The sequence below is a fragment of the Mesoplodon mirus genome (genome assembly GCF_964341445.2).
Source record: "Mesoplodon mirus genome assembly, chromosome: X".
Lineage (NCBI taxonomy): Eukaryota > Metazoa > Chordata > Mammalia > Artiodactyla > Ziphiidae > Mesoplodon > Mesoplodon mirus.
This window is the reverse complement of record NC_138981.1, coordinates 107,096,005-107,112,511: the sequence shown is the minus strand read 5'-3', so window position 1 is coordinate 107,112,511 and position 16,507 is coordinate 107,096,005. Positions and strand designations below refer to the sequence as shown.

The window sequence follows — 16,507 nt, the reverse complement described above, 5'->3', positions numbered from 1 at the left end:
TTTCTGGGGCCACATGCGTGCTTCTCTCTGCACACATGCTCTATTCTCAGGCTTCATTCTAAATGGGATTTTTTTATCTGTTCCCCTGTTCTGCTGCAACTTCAGCTCTGGCTCAAAATGACCTTGCATTTTGGCTTTCCTACCTGACAGGTTTCTGTGTCTAGATTTCTGAGAGAGAAGTTGAGAGAGAGAGAGAAAGATGGAGAGAGAGAGGAAGAGAGAGAGGGGAAGAGAGGGAGGGAGAGAAAATGTCATTGTCTCTGAGGTTGGATGTCCAATTCTGGTCCAATTAACTATAACCGTGAGCAGTGGGGAGTGGGTTTGGGAAGGTCATGGATAGGGATGCTCTGTCCAGGGCTCTTTGCAGAGAGACAAAGGTCAGCATATCTAATATGCTTTTATGGTTAAAAATTCTTAATATTTTTTATGACTTCTTAACATTCCATGGAATGAATGGACTAGACTCCTTCCATATTTGAATCTGCTCTCTTATGCAGAAGGACATTGAGAATCATGGGTTGGAATTTTTTAGGGCTGAAGACTGGAAGTGTCAAACACCACTTTTTCTCACCCTTCACATTTCACTACCCAGAACTTAGTCACATGACCATACCTAATGGAAATGGTGACTGGGAAATGTAGTCTATCTGTGTGCCCAAGAGAAAAAGAACATGGACGTTGGTCAGGAGTGGACAGTTTCTGCCTCAGGCCACATCTTTGATTTTTGAGGCTGATATTTCAGAGGACAGCCATGCCCTTTGCCAGTTTGTCCCTTAGAGAAATGTTATGCTGAATAGGTTAGAGGACTGATTTGAGTGGCATTTCTTATGTTATTTTATAGCACTGTAAAAAAACATTCTTGCCTTTATTATACATGTATGAGTAAGACTTTCAGAGAAGTGAAAGCTAATGAAAGCAAGTGCTGATCAACATCCTTTAAAAGTTGCATTAGAATGATAATCTAGATTTTTAACCCGAAGAGCTGAGTGGTAAACTCTCAGGTTCTGTCCTTATTATACTCCTTTGTATTTAGTTTGAAACACTCTGTTTAAAATAAAATGTCTTTGCTAATATAGATTACAATTCAATAAAAAGAAATGATACAGAAAAGTATACCATGTCAACTGGCTCATAAAATAAATGAGGATAATACATATCTGAGGAAAATGAGGGTGAATAAAAAGGTAATTAAGGTATATAATTCTCTACCCGCTATCCACTCCTCTAAAAAGAGAAATAAATAAATAAGCCAAGTAACCAGTGAAGACCAATTCTACAAAATCAGCAGGTTGCTCTGGTGTGTAAAATTGGGAATGGACTTTCAGCTTCTGCAAAGGGAAACATAATTGAACTTCTTTACAAAATGAATGAAATTCTCTTAAATCTTAGAAAATTTGGGGTCTGGTTTAATTTTAAACGTGTGCTAATAAATTTTGCCTAGGTTCCATGTTTGTTCCCATTTAAAATGGTTCCCTGGTGGGAAATGAACTCTTGAAAACTGTGGGGTGGCATTTTGTTATGCCTTCATGGAGAAGATGTATAAAATCATAAGAGGATTGAAAGTCTCACCCATCAGTAGCTTTCCAAATTGTTTCTAGTTTGAAAGGATTACAGCTTCCACACCATATCTCGGGACCTAAATTACCTTTAAATACAAAGAGAATGAAAAAATGGTAAGATTACTAATCTAAGTAAATAATTTTTATATGTTGGCCTTATCCTTTTAATACAGGAACGTTTATATTAATAGAAAATACTAATTTGATATTTACCCTTCAAGTGGTGTAGGGTTTTTTAATATCAATTTTTAAATTAAAAATTACATCTACAGAGCATGGATTTAACTTAGAGAAAGAAAATGAGAGGATGACTTGAAAGGGCATTATTATGAAGTGGAGCATAATTGTTTATTTTCATTTATTTTGGAATCTACTAAAGCATCTTGGTCAAACACTATAGAATACGTAGTATTTTCTTTCTCTAGCATTTATATATATGCCATGTGTATATATATATATATATATATATATATATATATATATATATATATATATATATATATATATATATATATATTCCAACCCTACTAGCTCCAATGTATCTCTAAATGTCCTGTTACAGAAATGTTTAATTTATATAGGAAAGTCTGATACACTGTTGAATGAAAAATGTTCTGATGTATTCTAAACAAGGAGACGTGACAATTAGTTCACTTTCATAAGTATGTATCCTCCTAATATCATTTGTCAATTCTGTAATTAAAAGAGTTGAAATAAATATTTCCATAAAAACATATTCAGTGGAATAATACGCTCATATATGTTCATTCTGAACAGAGAAATGCCAGATGATCATGTGATTGAAGAAGATTTTATTACCTTAATGATTAGCAGTAAGAGTGACATCAGGGATGTCATGAGTTAGTATGTGCACAGTGGTTACGTAAATGGGTTTCATTGTTCGTGCATAGAAGTAAAAATATTTATTGAGCACCTACTCTTTGTGAGGCACAATTCTAGATGCTGGGGATACAGCGATAAATAAGACAAACAGAAATTTCTACTCTCATGTAGATTGCATCCTAGTAATCAAAAAAACTGAAGTAGATTCTATCATTTATTGGTTGCGTGACCTTGGGAAATTTACTTAAACTTAGTAGCTCAACCTCAGCTTCCTAAACTATGACATGTGGATAATATCATCTACCTTATAGGGTTACTTTGAGGATTCAGTGGGAAAAAAACCCCCACAAATTATTTTAGCAGAGTGCCTGGCACATAGATGTTCAGTAAGTAGTCATTGCTATTGCCATTATCATTCACAGCGATTATTTCTAATTATTAGTATTTTTATTAACAGTAATTCTTTCCTTACTCAGATGTCTCAAGTAGAGATGAAATGTGACTCAACTATTTTTTTGACTTATTTGTTTCTTTTAGATTTTGTGAAATTAAAATGAAAGCTTGTAATTGTCCTTTTATATTCAGGAAACCAGGAGATATTTGCTCACAAGTGAAACAGTTATTTTAGAGTCCCCAAGCCTCATTCATTCTGTACAGAGAATCAAGAGCCTTTTAGAAGCAAAAACATCATGCAAATCAATATATATTCATTGAGTACCTTTGACGTATGAGACAAGGAACCTAGAAGTTGACTTGGTCCCTGCCCTAACGGAATATACCATACAGAAGCAGTTGAGGAGGTAAGGTAGATACTACTTCTGATTAAAAGACAAGAGGGCATAATAGCCACAAATAAAGATTTTTAAAAGAGCTCTCCCATTAGCTGCTAACTACCTCACTTGGAAAATCACATGAATACCAATCTAGACCATAGAGTATTACCATTTAAGAATAGATTATAGAACTAAGGCTTAAGCCTAGAAAACTTAAGGTTTAGATATATATCCTGAAAGTATATTTTTTTTAAAATCTCTTAAAAATTATGAACAACATGGAGAGACTATAAACTTTTTTATGAACACTTGGCATATAAGGTTTGAATGGGACATATGGACAGAGTGACTTAAAATTTGGAAGAAAGAAACCTAGGGCAAATAAAATGAACTCCACCTTTATATAGCTGTTAATAAAAAAAAAAAAAAATTGTTACCCCCAAGAGGTTGTCCAAGCTGATAATACCATTTAGGCTCAGACAGAGTTTGGATAAATACTCTTTTTAGGAACATTTATCCTAAACAGGAATATCAAGAATAGGCTATTATGCAAAAACTAGAGATGTTGAGGTTGATATCTTGCCAGTAACCAGCTTTGTCACAAAAGAAAACTAGATATTCACTAGATATTCTTGTCAGAGAAGAAAATGGGGCTGACTCAGCATGACATTTTCTTTTATTTTCTCATGTTTTTGGAGGCATAAGGATGAATACCTATGAATAGACATTTCTTCAAAGAGGATATGAAAAACAGCCAACAAGCATATGAAAAGATGCTCAGCATCACTAATCATCAGAGAAATGCAAATCAAAACCACAGTGAGGTATCACCTCATACCCATTAGGATGGCCATCATCAAAAAGACAAGAAATAACAAGTGTTAGCAAGGATGTGGAGAAATGGAACCCTTTGCACTGTTGGTGGGAATGTAAAATGATGCAACTACTATGGAAAACAGTATGGAGGTTCCTCAAAAAAATAAAAGTAGAGCTGACATATGATCCAGCAATCCCACTTCTGGGTATATACTTAAAAGAACTGAAAGCAGGATCTCAAAGAGATATTTGCACACCCATGTTCATAGCAGCATTATTCACAGTAGCCAAGAGGCAGAAGCAACCCAAATGTTCACCAACAGATGAATGGCTAAACAAAATATGGTATATACGTACAATTAATCAGCCTTGAAAAGGAAAGAAATCCAGTCACACGGATAAAACTTGAGGACGTTAAATTAAGTGAAGTAAACAAGTCACAAAAAGACAGATATTGTGTGATTCTACTTATATGACATATCTAAAATAGTCAAATTCGTAGAAACAGAAATGAGAATGGTGGTTACCAGAGGCTGGGGAGAGGGGGAAAGAGGAGTTGTTTAATGAGTGTAGAGTTTCACATTTGCAAGATGAAGAAGTTCTGGAGATCTCTTTCTCAATAATGTGAATATACTTAATAGTACTGAACTATACACTTAAAAATGGTATAGGATGGTAAATTTTGTGTTCTGTGTTTTTTATCACAATAAAAATGCATTTAATAATTTTTTAAAAAGAATAAATGCCTGAATTCCGCTATCCTATCTGAATGTGATTTGGCCCTAACACCTTGACTCAAGGCCTTTTTATTGCAGTCTTCTTCTTTATTATTTTTTTTAAATCAACCTCAGCTTCTAACTGGAAGTAAGTTGAATTCCTTCCTCTGGGTATAAAAATTAGTCTAATGTTTGTAGCTAAGGGAATGCAGGTTTAGAGACTCATAAGTATGTTTACAAGATGTAAAAGAAAAAATTCATTGGTTATTTATGCATCTGTTGTTAGAAAGTTGTAGATTTCTGTCTGTTTCCTATAGAATTTCAAGTGCCGCATTAAATCACATCATTTAGTGCTAACAGATACCCTCAGAATTATGTTGTATGTAGGGTTTAAAAAGAGAAAGTACATTTTCCCCTTTTTTATAGATGATTTTAAAATCCTTACAGGAACATTTATTAAATTCCCATTTACCAGCACTGGGTCTCATCAGTCTTAAAGATATATATATTTTTTTCAATTTCCTTATATGCCCATTTCCTTTTGGCAATATCTTGCTTTTCCTTTTTAAATTTGAAATTGAATATTAAAACAGATGCAAAGGAGAGTACTACTTACACATAAACTCTTGAACTGCATTTTTATCATTTCCTCTGTGGAAAAAAACCTAATTGTATGAAATTGATAGCAACATTTTAGTATATCCTCAGGTCCCCTGGGAAAAGCAATGTGCTTAGACAGATGATCTGATTTTATGAGCACATAGCTGAAGTCTAGCAGTGTGCATTTGTCTTTAAGCTCCTACTTTTTTCAGGGACTATGAAAACACATTTAGGCAGTAGTTTCGCTTTCCAGCAATGGACTCAAAGCCTTTGACAATACATAGCATTTGCATTGCTGTTGTTCATGATGCACATCAAAGTATAGATCACTTTCAGCAGAGAATCTTAATCTCAGCCTGTTAATAAGAAAACAGGAACCTTAGTATATGAACTCATTTTATTATCTACCCTCACTGAGGACTGTGATTTGGATTCCACTCAAATATGAATTAGTTTAAATGTTGCTCTGCTGCAACTGTTGAATTTATTCATTATGTTGTAATACTTTACTTATGAAACTGCATTTGGAAATCCTTTGGTGTATATCAAGATGAAATTACAGTGCTCAGGGATATTGATTATTGCTTGTAATTGCCATCATAATAGCCAACAATTCTCTGTCTTTCTTTTACCTCTTAATGATATACAAAACCAAATCAATATCCAGCATATGGGGCCACTTACATTGTCTCAAAAATCCAATTGTTCTCCTTCATAAATATGCAAAGGATCGAAGATTTTTATCTCCAAACATTGAATAACAAAGCCCCATACTGCTAGATTTCTCTTCTATCCCATAGGAACATATCAGAGTGTTGCTGTATAGGATCAGTTATATGCAAGTGACATATTATCGCCTCCAGTGTAACCACAAAGTTGTGGTGGGGAAATGGGGAGGCTTCTCCACTCTGCTGTTTGTAAAGTGCTATACTTCTTCCTCAACTAGTAAATTAGATGGCCAAAGGGGAAAACATAGGCTGGGAGAGATAACCAGACATTAAAGAAGAAATCTACCTCCTTATGACATGGAGGTGATTATTTCAGGGACTAAAGAGGAAGTACAATCAAATGGAAGAAACATAATGCTGTGAGTCACTTTTTCAATAAAATATGTTTATTCTTATTTCTACCACATACTGTTTGTCCATTCTGGGCATACGTTCAGTGCCTTTAGAAGCAGCAATAACTCCTTTACAGTCTTAACGACTGAAGACTAGCCTCTTTCTAATGGTTCCCCATTCATTCAAAAAAGTTAAGATGGTCTTTAAAACTTACTATGAGAACATGTGACATACAGAAAAATAGATATGTATTATGAAGTACCGTTTGAATAGATTGTATTTGGTTAGCCCTGGTCAGTTAACCCAGAAGATTAGATAGAACCTGGTGGTAATCTGGTGAAGACTGGTTGGCAGGTAGCACAGTGAGGTGGAAATACACTATTTTGCAAGTCCTCGATTCTAACTACATTGATATCATTAACTACTGATGTTTCTTTTAAATAATCCACTTTTATTCTCTGGGCCTCCATTTCCCTAACTGCAAAATGAGGGTGTTGGGCTGCTAGCTGATTTCTGAGATCCCTTTTAGCTCTGTGATTCTGTAGCCATCATTCTCACGTTTTTCTCTCAGGTCCCAAAGGCAACAGGGTAAAAGTGTGGCTCAATCCAATATCATCCACATGCCAAAATCAACACAAAGCATGCTTCTTCTGTGCCCTGTAAGGCCTGGATTCAAAGCTTCATGTGTCCACTAACTGCAGTACCCTGGTATACTGTACTGTAATGTCGTGGTTAAGATCAATAGCTCTGGAGCCAGACTGCTTGGACTTGAAAGTTGGCTTTACCAGTTACTAGCTGTGTGACTGTGGACAAATTACTTAACCTCTCTGTGCACTGGTTTTCTCATCTGTAAATGTACATACTTACTGTAATGGGATTGTTGTGAAGATTCAATTATATAATGCTTTCTGAATTAATTAGAATAATGTCTGGCACAAGTAAGCACTTAATGAATGTTACCTCTTATTATCATTATTATGATAACTATTATCATTACCACTTTGCTCCTACTAAACTTCTTTCGATCTCTGTTTCATCATCTGTAAGATTATAACAATAATAATATCAACCCCACAGATATATTAGGATCAAAATATTGCATATAATGTAACTACTTTGGTGCCTGGCTTTTCTAGGTGCTCAATAAATTAAGTTCACATAAATAGAACCCACTATTCATGTGGTTGGTATTAGTCACTGCATTTTCCCCACTGATCCCACTCCCAATCTTTTTGATACTAGTTACAAGAACAATACGAGCTCAAGGCAGAAAACTTCAAAAAATATCCCTACTATCCAAAGGTAACACAAATTATTATCTTTCCATGAGCATATATATTTTTTTATTTTAAAAATTGTATTCTATTGCCCATATTGTTTTGAAACCTACTTGCTTTTACCTGGTGATATCTGTAAACACTTTTCCTAGTGAATAGATATTCTTTTAGAGTACAATTTGTAATGGTTGTATAGTATTCTACTGTGTGTTTATAAAATAATATACTTACCCAACTATCTATTAATGAGCATTTGGGTGTTTATCTTTTGCTGTTATAAATAACACTTCAATGAATGACTTTTTATATACATTGTCATACACATCATTTCCTAAGGATAAATTCCTATAGGCATAATTTTTGGACAAGGAATATGCATATTTTAAGTCTTTTGTTACATAATGCCAAATTATCTTCCAGAAAGCCTTGTGAATCTCCACTCCCCTCAGCAATCCTGCCCTTTAAATAACTTTTATCCTCATATACTGAAGCAAAACTCTCTAATGTGGGTATTTTCATTAACTGGCATGTTGACAGTTGTTTTTTCCTTTAAACATATATGCTTTTGTTCTTTAAAAATGGAAGCTAAAATCAGTCTTTAAATATTCTTAATGATTTATGCATTTGGGCATATGTGACATGTACAAGGTGATGTTGGCTCTTTGCTCAGTGGAAGGGTCTTGTGATGTATTACATGAAAATGTGGCACCAGAATGTTTTTTGTTTAGCAGTGTATTTTACTGCCCCAGGCAGCACAGTAGAGTAGATTGAAGACTTTGGAGCTGGAATGGCTTGAGATCCCATTCTGGCTTTGTTATTCACTTCCTAGGTGGATTTAAGCAAGTTACTTAACCTCTTTCGGCCTCCATTTCCTTAAATACACCATGCAGATAATAATGTAGCCTATTTCATGTGAATGAATATTAACTGAGATAATGAGTGTTTAACACAATGCATGGCACTTAGTACCCGATAAGGGTAAAGTATTGCACAAAAACATATGTTTATGGCAACTCCTTACATGTGAATAAATCACTACTGTTTATGAAATACCCATATTACAATAGTCATGAGCTGTCAATAATCATCCTCTAGTAATTCAAACATGACAGCAATATGAAGTTCCAGGACAGGCAAAAGTAATGTAGGGGGCTTCCCTGGTGGCACAGTGGTTGAGAATCCGCCTGCCGATGCAGGGGACACGGGTTCATGCCCCGGTCCGGGAGGATCCCACATGCCGTGGAGCGGCTGGGCCCGTGAGCCATGGCCACTGAGCCTGCGCGTCCAGAGCCTGTGCTCTGCAGCAGGAGAGGCCACAACGGTGAGAGACCCGCGTACCGCAAAAAAAAAAAAAAAAAAAAAAAAAAGTAATGTAGGGTAGAAAAAATGCAAAATAGTGGTTGTCTCTGGGGGTTAGGGAATAGGGATTTACTTCGAAAGGCAGGAGGGCACTTCCTGGGGTGATGGGAATGTTCTGTATCTTGATAGGGGTTTAGGTTGCACAGGTGATTGCATTTGTCAAGTCTCAGTAAATGTACACTTAAAATTTGTGCATTTCATTGTGTATAATTTTTTATATTATATTTACATATAACAGTTTATAAGTTTAAGGTGTCCAACATGTTGATTTGGTACATTTATATATTGCAGTACAATTAATTGCCATTTGTAGTGTTAGCTAACACCTCTGTCACATAATTATTTCTTTCTTGTGGTGGGAATAGTTAAGATCTACTGCCTCAGCAAGTTTGATATTTATTTTACATTATTATTGTCTATAATAATACTGTGCATTAGATCTCCAAGACTTATTCATCTGCTAGTTGCAAATTTGTAACCTTAAACATCTCCCTATCCCCCACCTCTCAGCTCCCGGTAACCAACACTCTGCTCTTCGTTTTAACAAGTTCATGGATGGACCTCGAGGATATTATGCTGTGAGATAAATCAGACAGAGAAAGACTGTATGATATCACTCATATGTGGGATCTAAAAAACTCAAACTCATCATGTATAAATTTTACATTACAAATCTATAAAAAAATTATTGAACTCTGGATAATAATATGAAAGTTGAAATATGTGAAGGGAAGTGTACTGATGTATGCAGCTTACTTTGAAATGCTTGAAAAATGAAATAAAAAATGAAATGTTTTAAAAAAAGATGGACTAAGATAGGAATGGAGAGGTGGATAAATATGTGATAGAGTGAATATAGTCATATGTTAAGTATAGAATCTAGTTGACAAGTACATCTGTGGTTCTGGGTTTTTTTTATTTTTAAAATTGTTTATTTGATAACAATCTTTTAAAATTTGAATCTAGCATTTTTAAGGCCAGTGCTGCTCAACTGGATACGCACATCATACTTACCTAGGACGTTTTATTAAAATATACATGCTTAGGACCTACTCCAGATTTACTGAATCTCTTTACTTGATATTCTCTTGAGTAGATGTGTGTTTATTATAAAATTCTTTCCTTTGGCTGTATGGCAGTTTTTATAATAAAATACTGGGTGAAAATATGTCTGTGAAAGCTAGTCTCTAAATAAAATACTGGTCTCTAGGCCATTCATATTATCAAAATGCTTGATGATACTTCTCTTTCTGTTTTTGAGTATTATATTTAATGAAAGGGAGCAGTATAGTGAATACCATCAAATGTGGAATGTTAATGTTCAGAATTTGAGAATTTCATTAGTCAACAAGTCAGGGAACGGAAGACCTCTTTCCTCCTCTTAAAAGTCTAAAATAGGAAAACAAAAAGGAGACCACCAATGGCGCTTCGGAGTTAAGTGTTAGGTATATGAAAATTTTGTTGAGTTCCTCCTAGCTGCCCTGTGCTTTGTCATAGCATGATTGTTTTAAATTAGTGGAATTCGTATTTCTGTAGCAAGTGGCTTTGGTTTTGATAGCCCAAACTTTTGTTTCCTTTCCGCAGGCATTTCCTGTTCAAACATGGATCTGGTTCCTCGGCCATCTTCAGTGCAGCCAGTCAGAACTACCCTCTGACATCCAATACTGTGTACTCGCCTCCTCCCAGGCCACTTCCCCGAAGCACCTTTTCCAGACCTGCCTTTACCTTCAACAAACCCTACAGGTGCTGCAATTGGAAGTGCACGGCCTTGAGCGCCACTGCAATCACAGTGACTTTGGCCTTGTTACTAGCCTATGTGATTGGTAAGCCCTTTTTTCCATGCTTCGCTTTTCTTCTTAATCAAAGTCTTGTTTTGCTTGTGGTGGAGTTGGGGGCGGTGGCGGGGGGGGGTTCCCTCTCTACTCTGCGACCTACAAATTTGAACTAAGGCTCAGTATTATCAATAACAAATAGATTTCTAATTAGGTTATTTATTTATTTTTTGGTACTTCCTAACCTTAAATACTGCTGAGGAGCATAAGGATCGCTCTTTGAGAAGAAATATTTATGCTACTAGCACAGTCTTATTGATTGCAATTACTGTAGTTAACCATTTCCCCTTCAATTAAAAGGTTGTTATGGTTTTCTCATTAGAAGTCATAAGTACCAATCTACAATAGCTTCTTAAATTATAGTTAAACAATAATACTGCTACCGAATTTTCAGGTAGCAATTTCATTAAAGTAGTAGTTACTTGGAAGCTATTGGAAAATCCAGGGCATAATCTCTTTCCAAGAACGCAGAGTTTTACACTGGGACTGAAAAAAATGTCTTCTTATTTTCACTAGGTAAATGGCTGCAAAATTGTGTGGTTACTGTGTTTGTGAAGGTAAAAGAGAAAACAGTAGTGAGGCACACTTTCCACTTTTAAGAAAAATGTTGTTCTTGAAGCATCTTGATTAAAGTCACCCTTACTTGATAGCAAATCGTATTGATTTTTTTGGCTGGCATTTTATTTTGACTGAACATTAATTTCCTTGTCTGAGTGGTTTTACAGTCTAAGATGTAAATTAACTTAAAAAACATGTATTTTGTGGAAGCACTGTTCCTAGAAGGATAGCATATCATAGTAGAAAAAAAATTCTAAGTATGTCACTTGTATCTTCTTTTCAGGTTTAGCCTGATTTCTTAATTGAAGGGGAACTACCCACAAAGATACACTGAATATGATTCTGAGAGATAGATTAAAAAGCGATTTCGAGTTTCTTAATAATTATAAAAAAGTAAGTTTTGTTGAGTCTGATTTATTAAAAAATGTGAACAATAAGAAATTTCCCATAACCAGTTTTTATAAGAGTCACAGAACAAAGGGTAGTAAGTTAAATAAACAGATATATTTTGTAGGGGAGTCACTGATAATGTCAACAGTATAGGATCATAGCCTATATTGATGTTCATGATTATCTCTTTTCTATTTTCATCGTACAATCTGAATATGTTTGAACAATGCTTCTATTATATGTGGATAATATTAACCTATAATATCAAAAATGTGTCCTTTATCTCAGACACTTCAGGATAACCCAACATGTATGTTTATTTGTTTTGTAATAACGTTTTATGAGGAATAGCGCTGAAGGAATGGAGGTCGGAGATGAGAAAGTACTGTAATATAAACAGGGTTTTACCACGGTATCATTCAAAACAAGGAGTAATTTGAAAAGTTTAAATACATTAGAGGCCCTTTAAAATGTTATTGTTCAATTATGAGACCAACTCTTATAGGTTAGCTTCTATTAACTTTTACTATACAGAGAGATAATATTTTAGATTCAAGACTTTACCTCTGGAATAAACAAATCCAGGTATAGCAAGCTTCTTATCAATAGGTTTATACTGTGTTCAAACCTATGTTTCTATTTAAATTTATTATATGGCCACTCATATAAAAAATTGTATTATATACTCTGAGACTTGTTTAATTAGATTATGTTTATTCAGAAGCAAAAGTGGAGGGCTTCCCTGGTGGTCCAGTGGTTAAGACTCTGCCTTCCACCGCAGGGGGCATGGGTTTGATCCCTGGTCGGGGAAGTTCCACATGCCATGTGGTGTGGCCAGAAGAAAAAGAAAAAGTGAAAGCAGAATGTTTCAGTTATTTCAAGGACTGCCTTTTTTGATAGGGTAAACAGTGGCATATAAATCTGATATGACAGTAAGGCCGTATAGTACAACGGTTATGAGCATGGATTTTTCAGACCTCTGCCACTTCTTAGGCATGTTACCTTGGGCAAATTATTTACCCTTTTAAGGCCTCCATTTCCTCATCTGTAAAACTGTCCCAAAACGGTGCCTGTAGCATAGGGTTGTCATAAGAATTAAATGAGTTAATATAACTAAAGAACTTGGAATAGGACTTAAAACACAGTAAGTATACTATAAATGTTAAATATTATTATTGTTGTTGTTACCATTACTACCTATATAATCATTATTCACTAGTAAAATTCACTGCTTCTCAGAGTTAGCCATTTTATTCATGGCTGTACCCCAGCACCAAGAACAGTGCCTGGCGCATAGCAACCCTGTCGGTAAAAGTTTATTGAAAAAAGCGAATTATGCTAAGCACTCTACTTGTATTAGCTCATTGCATTATCAGAACAGTCCTTAAGGTAGCTATCAGTATTAAATCTGTTTTATAAATGAGGAAACTGAGGCACAGCCAAGGTAAGAGATCACATAGAGGTCACAGCACTAAGAAGTAGGGATCCTGAGCTTTGAGCTTTAAGCCAGAGCAGCAGACTGACCCCAGAGGACATGTTGTTGAGTGCTAGGCCTTGCTGCCCTTCTAGCACTGCAGCAGACCTTGCAGTTCATTTACTTCTTGGTCTACTAAGTAAATCCACCATTTTTTTTCTTATTAAATCACAAATTAAATTTGATTTACCAGGTCATCCATTGCAGTAGTTACTGCAACTGAGATTTGTGGATCAGTGAGAGATATCTGTTGAAATGCTTTTCTGTGTGACTTTGAAAATGCAGAAGTATCAGGCTAAATACTAGCTCAGTAGGCTGAGTGGGTTCAAAATGAGGAGATGTTGATGGCAAACACTGGAACTTTGTTCTGAGTTCTGTCATGGACTGGAAATTATGTGACTTTGGATAATCAGTTAAAATCTCTTCCTCCACTTACCCCATCCATCACTGACCACCTCAGGAGGACAGAGTAAGAATTCATAAAGAGGCATTTAAGTGAAAGATGTCGCATAAGAACTGTAACATGCAAGATGATTTTTAAATGGCCTTCGGTGGTTGAAATAAAAAAGTATTATATTTCTAAATATGAAACCATTTCACTCTCAACTCTTGCTGAGTCTATAAGAGTCATCTGGTTTTTTTTCAATCCCCCTTTGCAGTTTCTGTCTAACCCAAGTAAGATCTTTCACTGAAACTATTTACCGCTTCTGTTTCCCGTGCAAATTTCTTTCTGCTATTTCATGTTCCTCTATTATCCATTATACATAACCTTTAGATATGAATGGCTATAGGCTGTGCTGCCCTCAATCCACTACGGGAAATCACATCAATATCAATGGGACATCAATAGATGTTCTGTGCATTATGGCTCTGTAAGTGGTCATTGGAAAGCAGTGGAAATCCAACAGGTGAAAAGTCAGAGCTGGATTATTCAGGCAACCAGCCCCATCCCCACTCCTACCCACTATACCTTTTGGGTCAGCAAGTAAATAATTTCTTTGAATAAGTTTTGAGGTCATAAAATTCAGTGAAGGGAGGCATGGAAAGATACATATTATGGAATGGCTATTGTCATCTCTTACCCATAAATCTGTAATGTTTTCCATCTGAATCAAAAAATATGTCCTTACGCTTCATCCTCTCTGATATTTTGGCATCAGTGATGTATCAGTGGCAGTCAGAAGCACATTTGCGTGAATTTACAAGTGAGCCATATGAAATAGTAGTCAGGAAGACAGATGACCATTTGCAAGGCATCAAGAGGAGGCGAGGTTAAGGTGCTTCATCAATGGTTGTGAAGGGCACAAACTCGGCTTCTCTGGTAATCTTTGATGTTTTGATCAAGTTTCTCCACAGTCAGCAGTTTGTATAAGAGGCAGTAGAAACTCACAAGAATACATTGTGCCTGGGGTCAAATGGACTGTTGCATTGAATGAGTTGGGGAGTAGGGATTTCTGTCTCTCAAACCCAATATCATCAGTTAATGATATCAATGTTCTTTTTCTTTTGCCATGAAATTAGTAGTGATTCATACCACCTTCAGGGGATGCAGATAGTGTCCAAACTCTACCGATGAAATAATTTAAGTCCGTGAATCTCCTTGCCATTGACATACTATATAGCCCACATGTAGAAAGTTGACCAGAATGGTTGTTAATACAGAATTAGGAGAGATAGAATATTGAGCCCAATTCTGTGGTTGAAAGTTTAGGGCTGAAACTATTCAAGAGGGCAAAGGGCCTACTGCACCTTGCTCTCTGCATCAAAATTGAGTAACAATGATTTTAGTGCTTTCTTCTGCCTCCTTTATACTAGTCCAAATTGCTCTACTTTCTAGGGTTGTTATGACAGTGGAGTAAGAGTGCTGAGAGTGATAGAATGAGAGGAGTGGAGTGTGTTTACTTTGCCTCCATCACACAAAAAAATGCAAATACTTTATAATACAGGGAAGAAACAAAATAGAGTAAGGCAAATTTTGATTTTGGAAAATTCAAGAACTTAGTTTTTTTTTTAATGGAGAGAATTGAAATGGAGGTTTTTTTCCCCCATCAGATCTAGATAGACAATGCCCCTTCCCACAAAGTTTGCTGAGTATAGATAAATACACTTAACAAAAACCATCTCTTTCACTTACTAGTAGCTTCATTAATGCCTCTGTGCCTCAGTTTCCTCATCTATAAAATGGGAATGTTGATAATACCTTCCTGATAGATTTTATTTTTAATTAAATGAAGGGAAACATGTAAAACACCCAGGACATTGCTTAGCAGATCTAAGTAAAGATTAATGCTTATTATTAGTGGAACAGGATTATTAATAGGATTATTAATTTGAGCGGAGGTAAGCATAATGAGCATACAGTTTATCCTAACATAAACTACTTTTGTTTCCCTTCCTACCAAAGTCATCTAGAACAGTTTTTTCAGAGCTGGAATGTCTGTTTCACAAGAATCCTCTAATGGGTTTGTTGTTTCCTTCTGCCTGGTCTATAATATCTGTAACTTTGCCTTTATTTTACTAATTTCCCTTTTCCTTGGTGTTTTGGCCCTTCAAATGGTTTGTATTTCTAACTGGAGGCCATATCTAGGTTGAAACACATTTTCTTTAAAATGCATTATAGCTTATAACATTCAAGAAATGACTTAGCATAAAATGCAAAAAAGCATTTTACTTTATCCTATAGACCATTATCAATCCTTTTGGTGTCACATTTATACTTATTACTACTTTCAGTTCACTCTTGTGGACCCATTTACGATAATGATGGCAGTTTCTGCGTTAGCATTGACTTTGCCTCCTACCCATGAATCTACCAACTTTCTAGCAATCTCTCTAGGCAGGGATCTGGGAAATGGTGGTATAACTTCAGTCTAATTATAAATCTGCCATCCATGCATTTATCAGAACTCTTCTTTAAAAAAGGTTTATATTTGCATCTGACATCATCTTTTTGGTGTAATATGTCCCATAAGTTTTATCCCTACTATGTTAAGTGGCACTTTTACCTGTCATAAATAAAAGTATAGATTCAATCTGAATTAAACATACTAAAATGACAGGAAGAACCTGTGCTACATACAACTAATTTCAGAACCATTGTTAGCACCTATTGCTGAAAATGAAGACACTTTAATGAAAGGCAAATACTATACTTCTATATATTTTTTTTTTTTGGAACTCTAGCATCCTGTAGATTTAAGACATAAAGAGAGATAATTTCTTGGGTGAGTGAGTAATGGATACTAAACA

General features: G+C 35.5%; 1 protein-coding gene across 3 annotated transcripts in view; it reads left to right on the top strand.

The window, feature by feature from the left end:
* TENM1 (teneurin transmembrane protein 1) overlaps positions 1-16,507 on the top strand; it is a gene marked incomplete at both ends in the record, with an annotated part of 603,322 nt that overhangs the window by 259,078 nt on the left and 327,737 nt on the right. For all 3 annotated transcript variants that reach the window (XM_082610702.1, XM_082610701.1, XM_082610700.1), the window contains one exon: positions 10,589-10,827. In XM_082610702.1, the coding sequence (XP_082466828.1) occupies positions 10,589-10,827 (239 nt within the window). The remainder of the gene's footprint in view (positions 1-10,588; positions 10,828-16,507) is intronic.